We start from the raw sequence: 15,558 nt of genomic DNA, 5'->3' as shown, positions 1-15,558 counted from the left end.
GATTTCTCATCGAACGGTTGTAGTGTGTTAAACTGCTCAAGTTAAACATACCCCATTCTGTGCTCTCTTAGGACTTCCACTGCTCTTTGCGATGTGTTCTTATGCAGGGAACTAAATTACACAGAACTTGACTAGCAAATTTATACATTCATCCTTTCCGGCTACAGCCGTACGAATCTGGAAAGACGCGTCTGCCTAAAGTTAACTCATTGGGGCTGTCCAGATGCTTGCAAGAGCGATTGAGTCTCTCATGACCAGACACCACTGCAAGCAAACATTTGGCCCCAATCTCTTCTCTGTGCATGACAGCCTGGGTGATGGGGTGACTTATCCAACACGCACCCAACTGGCCAGTTCGTACAACTCCATGGGGAGCACGGCGCAGGCAAGGTTAGCCACATGTTTCTCGTTGCCTGAATTAGTCTTGTTTCTCTGTTACTTGTCACTCACGGGGCTGGCTTAGGGGCCTAGCATTGCCTGCTAGACATAGCTGTGGCATGGCTGGCGTGTGAGCCGAGGAGCAAGCAAGGAAAATTTATTTCCTTGCACTATTGAAACTTCTTTTGGACTTGCTTTAGTTACAGAGATGGACATCTGTGTGCTAGGCTTTACTTCTTTTCCTCGCCCAGGAAAGGCAGACACCTGTGATGAGTGGACTGCCCTCATCCCATAATGTGCAGCTGTTGTGGAGGTCATATTTGCTTGCACAACTGGCTTGCTAATATAGGAGTGTACGGTTTAATTCATTTCGGCTGGGAAGTTTTCTGGTGACCGTGCACTGGCCTTGTGCTATCAAAGGATTAAACACTGTTTTAGAGAGACGCAGTGCAAGTAAAAGCAGTGGCAGTTTCAGTGGTTAGCAGCATTTTGTTTTTGCAGTCATTTGTACAGTCACATGTCGATTAGGTGACCTTGGCTACCTGTATGGTCCGACTACCCTTGCTATCTCTTATCGCAGCTCTAATGGCGGCACTATGACAGGAAGGTGTGCTTCCTAATGAGCACAAGTCAGTATTAACAAATCACTGGAGAAGAATCTCTTCTCTTTGCTTCCTATTGTACAATTTAAAATAGCTTTTCCTGGGCTTGGAGAGTAGCAAAGGTTGAGCTCGCTTTTAGAAAAAATTGCCTTGCCAGAACACTTTAATTTGGTTTTACTTTTAAACCCTGCTTGCTTCATGCTACATTCTGTGCCATGTCCAGAGGAGCCTTTACTTAGAGAATACTTCTTGCTTGCGTAATGTTCAGAATAAGGTACGTAAAAGGTTGGAGACAAGCTGGACTGTTCACAAATTGTGTGGCCTACTGCATCTTGCCTGTGCTCAGCTTTGAAGATGGCTGATGCTGCTGTATGCTGTCATTACTGCTTTTCTGTTGGCTGCAGCCACCAAATCATATCTGTATTGCTTTTGGCTTGCTAGCCAGACTGATGATGGGTCCAGTAGTTTGCAAAAGCCTGTATGCTTGAATTCAATGGTTAGTCATGTGTGTAAATGTTGTTTTTGTTGTTTAAAAATTAAATTTTAAGGTACAATGGAAACGCTGAGAAATGGGGCTCTGTTTCACTTAACCATGGCAGTGTGTTAGCCAATTTTCCAGTGTAGCCTTTTTTTGTTCATTTGAAATTGGGACACAAGGTTTATGTGGTGAAAAAACTATCACCACTTGAACCTCATTTAAGATCTTCAGTGCCAAAACAGTAATTCAATACCGTAGGGAGTGTGAGCAGGGGATCACTGCGTAATGATCATTACCTGTGACATGACAGTCGCATGTCCAACATTTTCGAAATCAACAAGTTCATGTGCTAGTTTCATGTGTTACAATAGGCTTAATATTTCAGTTTTCGAAAAGGCTATTGAGGCTGTCTTTGTTACATGCTCTGTTGAGGTTGAAAGTTTAGTTACCACTGAAGCTGCAAGACAATAGTTCGCTTGCATCTTAGACATGATACCTTCAGATGAGAACGGCCTTGCGGGCTAGGTGAGAGAATTAAAGGGAATGTTAGAGTGGTTTTAATGCTAGCTGAACTTCTTTGCTCATTGCAACAGAATTGACAGGTGCAGTGCAGCTGTCACACAGGTGTGGGCTGGAGCTTTCAATTTTAGGCTGTACTTCTAAGTTACTGCGAAAACCTTCTCAGTTCTGAGACAACATACAGTAGCTTTAGGGGCGAGTTCGACTTAGGTTAAAGGGATTGGCCGACCCCTTTAGACGGCCGATGCAAAATAAATTAAAAAAAAAAATGCCTTGTACAAAACAGATTTTCACTTGTCAAGAATGAGGACTGCAAGGCATAACATCCTCACTCGGTACACAGTTTATGGCACTGCTTGTTATGGTTAAAAAGTTTGTACAAGAAAAGCTCGTGCCAGGACCGATGTGTGACATCGAATCACGTAGCACTGCTGGAATTTTTTTTTCCTTATAGTAAGCTCAAGTTCCCAGACTCTGTACACCAATACACTGCTGTGCACCAGTTGTCAGATTCACTTTGTAGTTCACATTGCTAGCAGTGTGAAAACTTCAATAGCTCATATGTGGCTAAAAGAACATTGTTGTTTGGAACGCAGAAAATGAACATTTTTGAAGTTTTCAGTATTTGGTGCTCAGCCAGCATCTTCTTATTAGCAGTGGTTGGGATGTAGCCGCAGTGAATTTTAAGCAGTCGACTGTTTTGAGTGTATTTAAGCGGTGCGGGCATTTGTGAGCTTGAGTGCATATAGGTATATTGGGCTGTGCAGGATCATGCATGGCTTTGAAAAGTGCTACTCTTTCTTCTCTGTCTATTCTTTTCCACGCATGCTGTTTGCTTCTTCTCCTGTCAGGCAAAAATCTCGATCTACAAGAGAAAGCAAGGCTCTGCTTTTGGATGAATGGTTGGTGGCATGCACTGGCCATGCGGTGCTGTGTGGAGATGTCTGTGGCATGCATGCACTGCATCACTTCCTCTCAAGCATGTGCACCTGTTTAAATGAATACACGCACCGGTGCTGATTGTCGAAAGGCCCCTGAAGTGCTCTTTCAACACTGCTGTTCGAAGCTCAGGTTGGCGAAATTGCAGAAAATGATCATAATCAAACATTGTTCTCCATCATCACTGGTCGAAAAACTTCACTTGTGATTAGGCACTGTTTTGGTGGCTAGATTAATGATGTGGGAAAAAAAAAAAAAAGAAGATTCCAACAACTTTCATATTTTATAGCACCTAGTGAAAGATAGTGCACATCAAAAGTTGTGTCACAGTGTAAATTACTGTGTGGCTTGTGCATCATCACAGCCACATAATCTTTTACAGCAGCTTTGAAGATTGCCTCGGGGCCCTTTGTATGTGCTGTGTGTTTAGAACAAGCTCTTTGGAGGAAAAATGCGATGAAAAGTCTGCTAATATATCAGTGTCATGCAAAGTCGGCGAAAAACAGATAAATGCCTTATAGTTTCGTCTTGTGCTGTACAGTGCCAAAGTGTCTGCTCAACCTTTCTCTTCATACGTACGTACTATCAGGTTGTGCAGCCCCGCAATTCAAGAGCTTTACCTTTTATTGATTCTTACTACAGCTTATTGACATTTATTTGAGCGTAAATTTGAAAATGGCTCTACATTGGTTTGATCTGTGCTTCTCGTGAAGCTTACCTTGTGGATCACTGCAAAATCTTGCTGCTAGAACGGGCAAGGATAAGCAGCACATTTCTGCAGGACTGTGTTGAAGTCTATCTAGGATTTCAGTAGGATAAGTTAAAAAATATAAAAGAGCAGCCAATGCATGTTGCTGCTTTTGGTGTATCGCCACAGTCAACAGGCAATTTTTTTCCGAAAAGAAAAAGTTAAAGAACATACGCCTCATCGTCACTACCTCAGTTTCATGTCCTTGTTTACAGTGTGCAGAATTCAACTTGCAAAATTTTAACCTCTGTTAGTTGTGGTTTTCATTTGCATTACATGTTAAGTCTTTTTGGAGCCAAGGTTTTGAAATCGTTAAAATCCTTTCTCGGGATGCTGTCATTTGTAGCTGAACAGCTGAATTTGCAATCTAACAGCGGTATAAGCAGAAGTTGCTTTCAACGATTATAAATGTAATGTTATTGTGGGAATATTTTTTCTGAACAGTACGGATTATATTCTTATTTATTTGTGGTAATTCTTTTTTTGTAATTCAAATGGTCGAGAATATTATTTTGTGTTTCACAAAGTTGCATTAACTTAAATTACTGTATTGCTAACCATGACCGAATTTATCGCACATACTGTTGCTACTGTTTAAACGCGCCGCGAAATAAATTTTTTAGACAGTGGCTCTATTTATTCTCTGTGTCACCGGAGCGGGGTTTCCTTCTCAACATTTTGAAAGTACTGGGAGGTTCAGTGCTGGCACCTGCTCTGGGCGGAGTTCATTCTCGCGCACGGCCATGTGCTGCACTTACAGCACTGCTGATGCTTAGCCAATTGTCGAATATTTGTTCTGCTTTTAGGCGGTGGGAGTGAGGGGAATGAACTTTTTTGGACGTGCCCTTTTCTGCTTGCCATAGTGGCTGAACGATTAGGCACCAGGCTACTGAGCCTGAGTAGTACCTAGGTTCGAACACAGCCACAGCAGCTGCGTCGTGTTGGAGGCGAAACATAAAAGGCACCTTTGTGCTGTACGATGTCAGTGCGTGTTACAGGTTCCCAGGTGGTCGAAACCCTCCATTGTGGTGCTCCTCATAGTCTGAGCTGCTTGGAATGTTAAACCCGCATACCAAATAACTTGGAGCTCTCTTAAACTTGGCCTTTAAGAGTGTGACATTACAGCATTAATGGCTCCCATCTGTAACTCCCTTTGCAGATCCTCGTACGTGTACATGCACTCTACTATACTCCTAATCACTACTCCCTTAATTTGTGCCTCTTTTATCTCACACATGTTCAACAGCATATTTTCATAACCTATGATATTCTGTGAAAGACCACTCGTCATGATAGCCCCGCCTTAAGGGGGTGCTTTTAATAACCTTTAGTGGTGAAATCGCACTCATGGAATCTTCAAGGAACATGTATTTTTGCAGGCTGATTCCAAATATGCCATTTAATTTCATGTAATGCAGGTTATTTTACACTTATTTGATATGTCATATACCTTTTCACCTATACAGTCTTCAGAAAATGCTGCATGTTACAGGTTTCTTCAAAGATCAAGGAATACAGTAAGGGTAGAATTATTATTCTGCCTGTCGTAGATGTTGATTTATAGCATTTTGAAGTTGTATTTCAGGAACAGCAGTACGAATTTTTCATCCCATATTTAAACTTTTATGACAAGGCAGAGTGGTAATTTTACCCTTATTGCATTCCTTGACATCGCAGCAACCAGTGACATGCCTTTTAGCAAGTTGCCTTGCAGCAGAATTCCTTCAAAGCTCATGGCAAAAAGTTGCATAATATAGTGTGCAAGTGCAGAGCGACTTGTTTTACATATAATTAAACTATTTATTTTAGGCCAGTATGCGGATTACATGTTCTTCAAGATTTCATCAGTGTGACTTCATATTTTGAGAAAATTGTTAGTACGGGGAAAGACCAGCTTCGTCATACTAATGAGTATGCATGGCCTACTCGAGAATCAACAGTTTCAGAGGGTTAGGAGAAATCCGAGCTGGCAGCTCCTGCCAACTCGGCCACATCATGCGGCCTCGTGACGTCACACAACTCGCCAGCCACTCAGTGCTCAGCCATCTCACCTGCCAACTACCACGTGTCAGAGACATACTCGCGATTTTTCATTCACTACACTGACAACACTGGATTCTATCGGGAATGGGAGGAGCGTTTAATAACACTATCGCATTAATATAATTTTTCGTGAAAACACCCACCACTGGCGCTCAGTGGCTTAGTGCTTTGGGCGCTCGCTTACTGAGCTGAGTGCCCCAGGTTTGATCTGGGGGCCCCCATGTATTGTACACAATGTCAATGCATGCTTTAGCCCCACGTGGTCAAAAAATTACCCAGACCCCTCCACTATATTGTCCCTAGTAACCCAAATTACTTTGAGGCATCGAAATCCATAAACTGAATTTAGCCAATCCGACCATTTATGGCACTATGTGTACTTAGACGGAATCATAGTAAGTCTGCAAAGTATTGTGGAGGAAGTGATTGGATGAAATATGGAGTGGAGCAGAAAGGTACAATTTGAAGGCCCCCTTAATGACACTGTTGTGAAAGCTCTGCTGGCTTCTGTTATTGCTTTTTGCATTTCATTATTAAGCCATCCACCCATGACTTTGTAACCATTGGAGCACTTGTCTTGTTATGGACGAGTTAACATTCACACAAGCTGAATGGATGTGGCACGTTCATGGAGAATTTAGCAAGTGTCTAGCTGGGAAATAATTGAATGAATGAATGTGTGTTTTGTCGTTATTATGTATTGGGATAAGAAGCTGAGCTGAAGATTTACATCTGCTTTGAAGGCCTTTGTTCTTTTTCCTCAAAATGCAATAGGGCTTTCTTGTGTTGTCAATACAGAGAGCTGCACAGCTTAAAAACTGTGCACCGTTGCATTGCCTTGAATCTGCCTTGAATCTGAAGCTCTCAGTTCCAAAAGCATTGCACTCCTTGATATGGTTTTGCTTTATTATGCACCGACTGGCTGCACCTCAGATATGTCCTAATAATTGTTTTGTGCATCGTGCATTGAAGCTTGGGAGATGGCATCACCTTCCCGCAAAAGATGGTGGATGAAGACACAGACGGACTCCTGAACCAAAGGCAGAGATGGGCTGAGACCGATGAGGAAGCAGGCCACTCTGATGGTTTGTTATCTTAAGTTGTATTTCTTCCTAAAGGATGCTGTTAGTCTAACACATGCAGTTATAATGCGTGCAAGCCATTTATGAGTGTACATGATAGGAAAAGGCAACAGAAAAATTGTAAAATTCCTCCAGGTGATGCTTTTTTTTTTCCGAGTGTTTGTGGTGTTATGAGCAAAATTTCGGCTGACTTTTTATGTAGATTTGACTTATTAGTTTTTGCAGTTAAGAGGTACCATTTACTTTAGCCAACTGTCGGCACTCTACTTTGCAAGCTTGTAGAATTAGTTGCATTGACAGTTGTCAAGTACCTCTACAAAACGCTACAGGCAATGCAGGAAGCATGTCTTGCATTCTTTGTAGCTTGAAATGTAGGAGAAGTCAGGTTCTTGATGCATTTGAGAAATTGACGTCCTTTCAAATGTGCAAGCACAGTTTTGAGAGTGTTGAAGAATTCAAAGAACTGCAGAGGATTTCAGTTTATCGTTAAATACAGCAAGGGAAAATGCGTTGCTTTGCTTGTTTTGACCTTGAGCAGTTATGGTGGCTCTGACTGGCACTGTCCTGTCTCTTGTAGCATCTGGGAATAGCATGAATGCAGAGGTCACAGCACTGCTTGAATGAGCTGCTGCTTCCAACTCTGTGTGTGTACCTTTGCGTGCGGTAACGCTGCTCCTCGTGATGTACGTCTCCCACGCTCTTTTTCATTCTTACTCTGTTTCTTGTTGCATGCACAGTACTAACTGGCTCCTCTCATCTCAGTCTGCTTTGCACCACTGACCCTGCAAGGTACTGCTAAGAATCTAACTGGACATCAAGTGCCAGGTGCAGCCTCTACAGTGTCGTTTTTGCACGGTAGCAAAGGTGGCGCAGTATGGGCAGCCGCTAGCTGTGCTGTCTGTACAGGCAGCATAACTGGTGTAAATGCAAACTCAGAAGTGATTCCCCGGCCTGGTGCTGCATCGAAATTCCTGAATTAAATTTCGCTGTAGGAGCTGTACATCAGACATAGCTTTAACAGTTCCTACTATCTCTGAAGGGAAATTTTCTTCCTGAATGAGTATAAGTGGAAGATGCGTGCAGTTAACAACTCAGTAGCCAGCAGGGCGGCGTAAAATTGAAAAAATAAAAAAAATAAAAGTTGGGTTATGAGATAGTCCTATGCTTGTGCAAGCAAACAGCAAAGAAGCCCGGCAGTGGGATAGCCGACCTATATAACCACCGGTTATCAGTAAAGAACGCCACAGCTGTATTGATAACCATAATTTTACTTTTGGAGAAATTGATGGTTACTTCTACAAATAAGAGTTCTGAAAGTATCTGTGTGGGTGGATCACAGTTCCTTGAGGCTTTATCACTTCCTTTAGTAAATACAGTAGAAGCTTGTTAATTAGACCCCTGTTCTCTTTTAAACGCTAATAAATAGAGCTGCTGGCTTGGTCCCGGCAAATGCCCATGCAAGTCTGTGGTGTCGGACACTAATTTAGATGCTATAGGTTTCCACCGATTAAATCAAACGGGCCACTGTAGGTGGCCACGTTCAGGTATGAACAGCACGGCAAAACCTTAATGAAATAGCCCTGCTCAGAACCCAGGTTCAATGCAGGCTAGTATATCACGCACTTAGTAGGTGTGGTGAAGAGCAGGCAACCCTGTCTATGACAGCAGTCGACTGCATAGCTTTGGTTTCGCTTTTTCAAGCTTACTGCCACTCCGCAGCAACAATGGCTCGATCAGCCAGTATCGGCCAGCCAATATCAAGTTAACCCAGCTGAGCACTGTCTCGGATGCTAATAGGTATGTCATTGACCTTTTCCTTGACTCTTTTCTTCTCTTGTTTCAACGCTGCGGAGCCATTTCCTTTGTTTCCATTCACTTGGTTCCACCGGTTCCATCAAAACTATGGCTTAGCCCAGCGCGCTGTTTGTGCAGTGTAGCCTCCTAAGACGTAATTTTGTCACTATGATGGGCATGACGTAGCTGTAGAACTCATCGCACCGCATCATGAATGATGCTGGGAACCCTTGCAATTTTGGAGCAGTTCTTCTTCAATAGATACGTAACAGAATCGCACAATAGAGCAGCAATGGATATGGGAGAAATAATCGGTGCCATGCTGTTCTCGTCTCAAAATCGGCAACCAGGCAAGCATTAGTTAGTGTTTGACCAATATAATTTATTGTGACGCAAACAGTTCTTGACAGATTTTCGGGGGTCTTTCGATAAATTGAACTTTAGAATAATTTGAACATCGTTCTCAGCCTCTTGAAGTTCGAATTAACGGGCTTTTACTGTATTTTGTTGCATTGTCATGTTGTCATCAACTTTCAATCCAAGCGTGGACTGTGGTGTAAAATAAGTGCGCTTGTCCTTCCCAATTAACTGAGTCTTCTTGATAAGGCTTTTGGTGCTTTTTGGGTGGTGAAGTGCCCTCCTGTTGATGGAATCATCTGGTGCTTCCTGTTGCTTGACTCTACCTGTCAGTATTGGCAGTACCTTGTGATGAGCTTTCTTTCCAGTATCATTTCCATCTGGCAAAGCATTCCAAATGCTTGTGCATTAGGGGCAGCCAAATTTTCCTTTCAAAAGCTTATCAGTGGTACACAGCAGCAGAGGAGCTTCTTCTTTTGCTACATGTGTCTAAAGTATTGATGCTTGAGAAGGTTAACACAATGTGGTAACAGCTGCACAATGTGTAAAATTTGAGAATTTTGCATCCTTTTACAAGAACAAAAATATATCTTGTGGCCGTGTAATTGAAGGATTGCATGTCACTAGAGCATTTTCATCCTTTCTGATTGACAGGAAAGATGTGGTGGCTGATACTGTCACGGCCGAGTGAACAGCTCATACAACCTTACTTGCACGCGTACACAAAGTTTGTGTTTAATATGACACAGTATTAGTCGACTGAATCTGCTTGTAAAAGACGTGCTAATAACTGTGCGCACTTTGGAAACCTACATTCGTTTTCTGCTTTAATCCTTTTTGGAGATTCTAAGCCAGGAGGCAGGCACTTTAAGGAGAACACATGGGCAGGAAGGAAATGGGGTGAATGCTGGATTTCTGTATGGTTCTGTTGTGCCTGCTGCGAGCGAACGGCACAACTGTTGGTTGATTAACAGCATCAGTTTCTTCAGGAATGTGTAAAGGCTCACAATGGTGCCGATCTCCTTGTGCAGCGTGTAAAGCCATTAGTGGCTCTTCTGTAGGTATCCTGATGTCCAATATACTTTTGAAAAATGGTCGTGGCAAATTTTGTTGTTAAAAATAGCTACAACATTTTATTGCACCAATCACGGAGAACTAATTTCCTATTTTTTTGGAGGTCACAATACATTCATTGGCTAATGTTTGTGTCACACTTCGTTCAGCCTTGCACTTTTTTCTTCATTTCGCTGATGTTCAAATAAGATTTTGAGTTGTCTCTCTGGGACCTCAGTTTAGGCTATGTTTATGGGGAACACTGCATTTGTGCCGGCCTAAGTATTACCCACAATTGGTACCTGCTCATGTTTTGAGGCTTCTGTTTTGTCCTTTCAGCCATATAACAAACACAGACATCATACAAACACATGGGCTGTAAGGAATACAATATGACCAACAACAGAGTTTTAAAGAAAACTGTAATTCCCCTTGTCTGGCATATGGTTGCCAACACTGAGCCTTAAAGAAAAGTTAATAATGCATGAGCGATAGAGCCCTTATGCCATAGAATCATGCCCATTGGCTTTATTGACGTTATGAAGTCATCAGTGGAGTAGTGCAGAAAATAAAAACTTGCATACTATACTTATAGCCTTGAGCGGGATTGTACTAAGCCCTGACCAGTGGTTTTGGTGCTCGACTCGTGATCCCGAGGATGGGTGTTTGCCCTCAGCCTTGGAGGTCGTGTTTCGCTGGAGAAGCGAAATGCAAGAAGCCTGTGTGCTGTGTGTTGTTAGTTCACGTTGACCCTTTGAGAGTCTAACATTTTCGAAAAAAAGTAACCCCCGATGTTAATTTTTTTCTATTCCGATAATAAACAGACAAAAATGTTAAAGTGCGAATAAATAGAGAAAAAATATACAGGGAGAGTATTACAGTCATAACATCAGTGAAACTAACTTAACGGGAGAGAAACGACACCCCGCGGGCGTTGATAAGCTGAGCACCAACAGAGATAAAAATCGGCCTTTATGGGCCTCCGCTAGCGTCCGAGCAAAGATAGAGATCAGCTTTCACATTTCCGTTGCAATTGTGCAGAGGAAACGAAACCGCAAGCACGAATCACAAACCACGCTTAGCACTAAAGGTCAATGGTCGGATATTTTTTTTCTGCAAGATGGTTGGTAACATAAGCAATTATGTAACACTTGCAAGTCCTAGAAGGTCTTCACAAGCCTTCACTAGCATCCCAACAAAGGCGGAGAACAAATTTCGTGTGTGTGTTGTGACCGCGCGGAGAAACCGAAACCGCTAGGGGACGCCACTGCAGACAGTGCGCAACACAACAATCACAGTCAGTTTCTTTTTCCTCCACAAAATGGTATCATAGGCAATTTTTAATATTTCTTGTACGTTCTAGAAGATGGCAGCACCTCAAATGCACGCTCAGCACAGCACGCATACTGCAAAAAACCATTAGGATGGAAATCGGCCTGAGTACTCGTATAGCAAAAACACTGAAAGGGTGTTAAGAACCCCACAAGATCAAAATTAGCAGAGTCTTCCATTATGGCATCCTTTATGGCCAGTGTCACTTTGGGACATTTACCATGTCTCTTACGCTGTGCTGTGGATATTGTCATCATCTTGAACTTTCATCAGTGCTTGAATAGGTCCTACGAAAAGAGCATGTGGCTACTCGTACATGATGGTACACTGTAAGTACGAACACTGCTCAGCATGGCCGTGCTTCACGAAGCGTCAGTGGATCTGGCTCGGTCACGCATCGAAACAGAGTGAAGCAGACACACAGGGGCCTGGAGGCAGTGCTTCGTGTCGTCTGCTAGAGCACTGAGGCACATTGTGAACTGTGTGCTGGCAGTTGGCAAAGGCGCCAAGATGGTGTGGTCGCGTTTCACTCACTGCAGCATGTTGTTCAGTATACGGAAAGTTATCTGGTGGATCATGCTAGCGTGGGCACGGCTATCTCTTTTCTCGCTGGCAAGGCTGATAATCTTCTGCAATTGAGTGCCAAGCTAAGCGGCTGGTCTGTCCTAGTGACTTATCCTTGGATAAATTGTGAAAGCTTGATGCATTACACAATGTTTGTTCGTCGTCTGACAAACGATACGCTATTTTAAAAGGACCTATGCCAAAAGTTTCCTTTATTGCTTATTTATTGTGCTGCCCCAGTGATAAAAATGTTGTAACAGTGCAAGCACTGTGTGCTTCCACGCTGCAGCAGATGACACAAAGCAAAGCCTGCAGGCCCCTGTGCACATCCACAACTTTGACTCTATGCGCGGCCGCGCCGGATGCGGTGACGCTCCGTGTTCTTTAGAGTGGACAACCGTGTACATGCGAGCTGTAGCTTGAATGTGTGGCAATTTTGTGAAATGGCTTCCATACAAAAAGACATGCGGGCACTTAACCCCCCTCCCTAAAAAAAATGTAAATAAATAAGGGGGGAGAACTAAAGACAAAAAGGCTTCAAGGAGACGCCATCTGATGAGCAAGGAGCAATCTGGACAGATCTGCTGAAGATTTGAACCACAGCTGCAGTCTAACAAGGTGCTTAAATGTTAATTGGTGCAAATGAACTCAGTTTGTCAATGCAAAACATTCACAAAATTGAAGCCTACATGCAAACACATTCCCCTTTGCATCATTTGCATTGATCTCTTTTGAAATTTTATGTCAGTAATGCACCTGCCTCTCTGGCTCATATTCTTTCTTTCCAAACTTAGCTGAGTAGTGGCATATTGCAGGGAGCTGCACATCACTCGTATAAGGAGCCCAGAGAGCTGCCTCAGCACCATTCTTCTCAGCACTGCTTTTGCTCTTTTGCTGTATTAAGCAGTCCATGTAAATGGTGGACCATGTCAGCCTTCTTATTCTTATGAACCCCATCTTGCCTGTTGTCCTCTCGTTGCTGTTGCCAGATGTTTCGTTACAGCACCTGTAACATAAATTAATAGCTGTTTTCTCTCACAGGCTCCATACATTTGGCGCTGCCAGGTAGTGCACAGCTTTTCAACCACTGTGGTAGCGCTGCTTTGCACCTATCACTTTTGGACATAGGTCACGTCACGGTGCATATATCCCAAACAATAATTGAGTTCTTGTGTACGACTTGTGCTTCTTGGATTAATTAAGTATTGAAGTTTCAAGGGTGACCATGGGAACAATAACTGCAGTGGGAGAGGGAAAAGAATTTAAAATACTTTGTCTGGGCCTTTACTGTTGTCCGTATACAGTACCGATTCAGCATTTGCCCTTGCCCCTTTTGCTTGACATGCCTGTGCTCCTGTTTTACAGTTGTTTTCTTAGTTAGGCCAGCAAACTTACACGGTACGGATATCACCGCAGAAACATTGAGGGAGTATAGTTCTGCAAGCTAGCAAGTGAATGTTCTCGATATATGCAGCTGCATGTGAATGTTGTATTGTCCAAGTTAGCGGGGCTGAAGGATTTCATGCCACACAGCATTGCATGCATGCACGAACTAAACCATATTTGTGGCACACACGATAATTAACGTTTTGCGTGTGAAGTTTAGTTATTCCAGCTAGCCCACTACACAACTGATGAATTTATATAGTGTGATGTGCACAAGTGGTTAGTCATTTGACTTAGAAGTCTGAAGTGAGTTTTCATTGCGGTTCTGGGTGGTGTTCACTCTGGGGTTCTTTCACTTTCAGAGGGAATGCCGGCAAGGATATCCGGCGCTGAAAAGATGCACATTCCAGATGGCGACCATCCCGTCTGAGTACCAATAAGCACACCCTTGGAAGGCACAGCGCTCATTCATGCTGCTGCTGCTGCTGGAACAGTGCAAGACAAATTCTGCTGCTGCCTCCCAAGCCCTTGCATCCTGCCTCTGTACATTCACTACGTAGTTTCAAGAGGCTCACTGCCACCGCTATTGGTGTTATTGCATGCCAAGGGACACGAGGCTGTGCACATTTTGGCTGAAGTTGGAATGTTATGGTGGCGCTTTCTAATTTTGCCATTCTAACAGAAGGTAACATCCTCAGTGGCTTCTGACATCTCTGTTTGCTGAGGTGAACAGTTCCACATGGCATGCTTTTCTGTTTTTTAGAATGCTAATACATGTGCTGCGTTTTGAGTCCTGTTGCAAAAAGTGCTATCCTAGACAAGGTGATGGAGGACACACCTTTGCACTGTGAGCACGTTATTTTAATTTATTGTCTTACCTGTATTCATCTCCAATTTGACATGCTTATTGGATATGTCGGACCAACTACTGCTTCCCGTTAGGTAAGATGTAACATTTCGTTGAATGGCAAATTTTATAAAACCATCTGCATTTGTTCATTTCATGTGAGAGGAGCCGCAATAAACACAGCATTAGTTGGCAGTGAAGGAAAAGTTACAAATATGGGGCTTGAACAATAAAGCTGTTTTCACAAGCTCAAAAGCCACTCGCGCAAATCTGGAACCCAAGGCCCTGTGCTTGTATTTTTACCTTCATTTCTAAGAAAGGCGTTATTTATTATTGTTGTGATTATTAACATATAGTTATTTGCAATATGTGTGCTGGTTAATAATTTTTTTCACAATAATAGTATGTAAACATGAATGCGAGTCTTGATCTTTATTAGGTCATTGCAGTGACTGTTGCATCATTCATGCTGCTTTAGCGAAGACTAGGTGGCTTCTATACAATTTTGAAGAGTTGCAGCCTGGGATAGTGGCCATCAAAGCGCATGTACTTAACACCCACTAAAGTAAGTAGATATAGCAAATACTTGAATGGGTGCTCTATAAGACAACCATTTCTCTGGTTCTTGAGGTTGTGGGCAACCTTGATGTATGTATATGCGGAAACTTGTAAATACAGTACAGCTGCACCCTCTTTCTGTGTCGGGAAATAAAATATGCACTTGTTATGCAAGATTTGTTACACAATAGTTGTTTGGTGTTTCATAAATGCATGGTTGCTTGCATTATCCTGTACACGTCTTTGGTCCGCATGCATTGGCTGTAATAGCTGGGGAATGTTTTACAAGCACAAGTCTCTGCACAGCCCTTTACTGTGCTTGTCATGTTAACTGTTAGTGTGCTTCATTCATTATTTGAAGCGTTTGTAACTACACTGGTCGGGACTTGTTTGCAACTCTGAATCATGGCTGCACAATTTAAGACTACCATTTGCTTTGAACAGTGATGGGAATTTCAGCATGTGATGCCTGCTATCAAACTATAAATGCAGGTTTCTGTTTCTTGAATGTTCGTTTTACATGAAGGCAAAACGATTCTCTGATACTACTACGCTGTGCGCTGGTATTGCACCAAGCATTCTTTCCCTAAGATACAGTGCAAGCGGATCAAATGGCTGTCAGTGCTCGTTCTCAGTCTGGTGGACAATTTTATAGTGATATGAATCGATGATTTAGCAGTATCTGTGACTGTGCGTCTCTTCTGAACAACAATCGTAACAGCCGTTCCATACTATGTACTGGAAACCAGACCGCCGTTTACTGTCGCCGTGCAGATCACATCTCGATGCTAAAAAAATCATATGCGTACCTGCGCAGCAACTGTATGAACAAAGTACCCCCAGCTCCTTGCAACTGAAATAAACCGTAGTTTGGTCTA

General features: G+C 42.8%; 1 protein-coding gene across 2 annotated transcripts in view; it reads left to right on the top strand.

The window, feature by feature from the left end:
• Window positions 1-15,558, top strand: part of LOC146190850 (palmitoyltransferase ZDHHC20-B-like) — a 26,375-nt gene extending 10,817 nt beyond the window's left edge. The window contains exons 9-11 of one of the 2 annotated variants that reach the window (XM_084601229.1): window positions 310-390; window positions 6,680-6,792; window positions 13,638-15,558. In XM_084601229.1, the coding sequence (XP_084457355.1) occupies window positions 310-390; window positions 6,680-6,792; window positions 13,638-13,705 (262 nt within the window). In that variant the 3' untranslated portion in view covers window positions 13,706-15,558. The remainder of the gene's footprint in view (window positions 1-309; window positions 391-6,679; window positions 6,793-13,637) is intronic. The other variant, XM_084601230.1, reaches the window with a different exon arrangement.

Source organism: Amblyomma maculatum, chromosome 4 (genome assembly GCF_055883805.1).
Source record: "Amblyomma maculatum isolate TAMU_Amacu chromosome 4, ASM5588380v1, whole genome shotgun sequence".
Classification (NCBI taxonomy): Eukaryota; Metazoa; Arthropoda; class Arachnida; order Ixodida; family Ixodidae; genus Amblyomma; species Amblyomma maculatum.
This window is presented reverse-complemented; position numbering and strand designations above follow the sequence as displayed.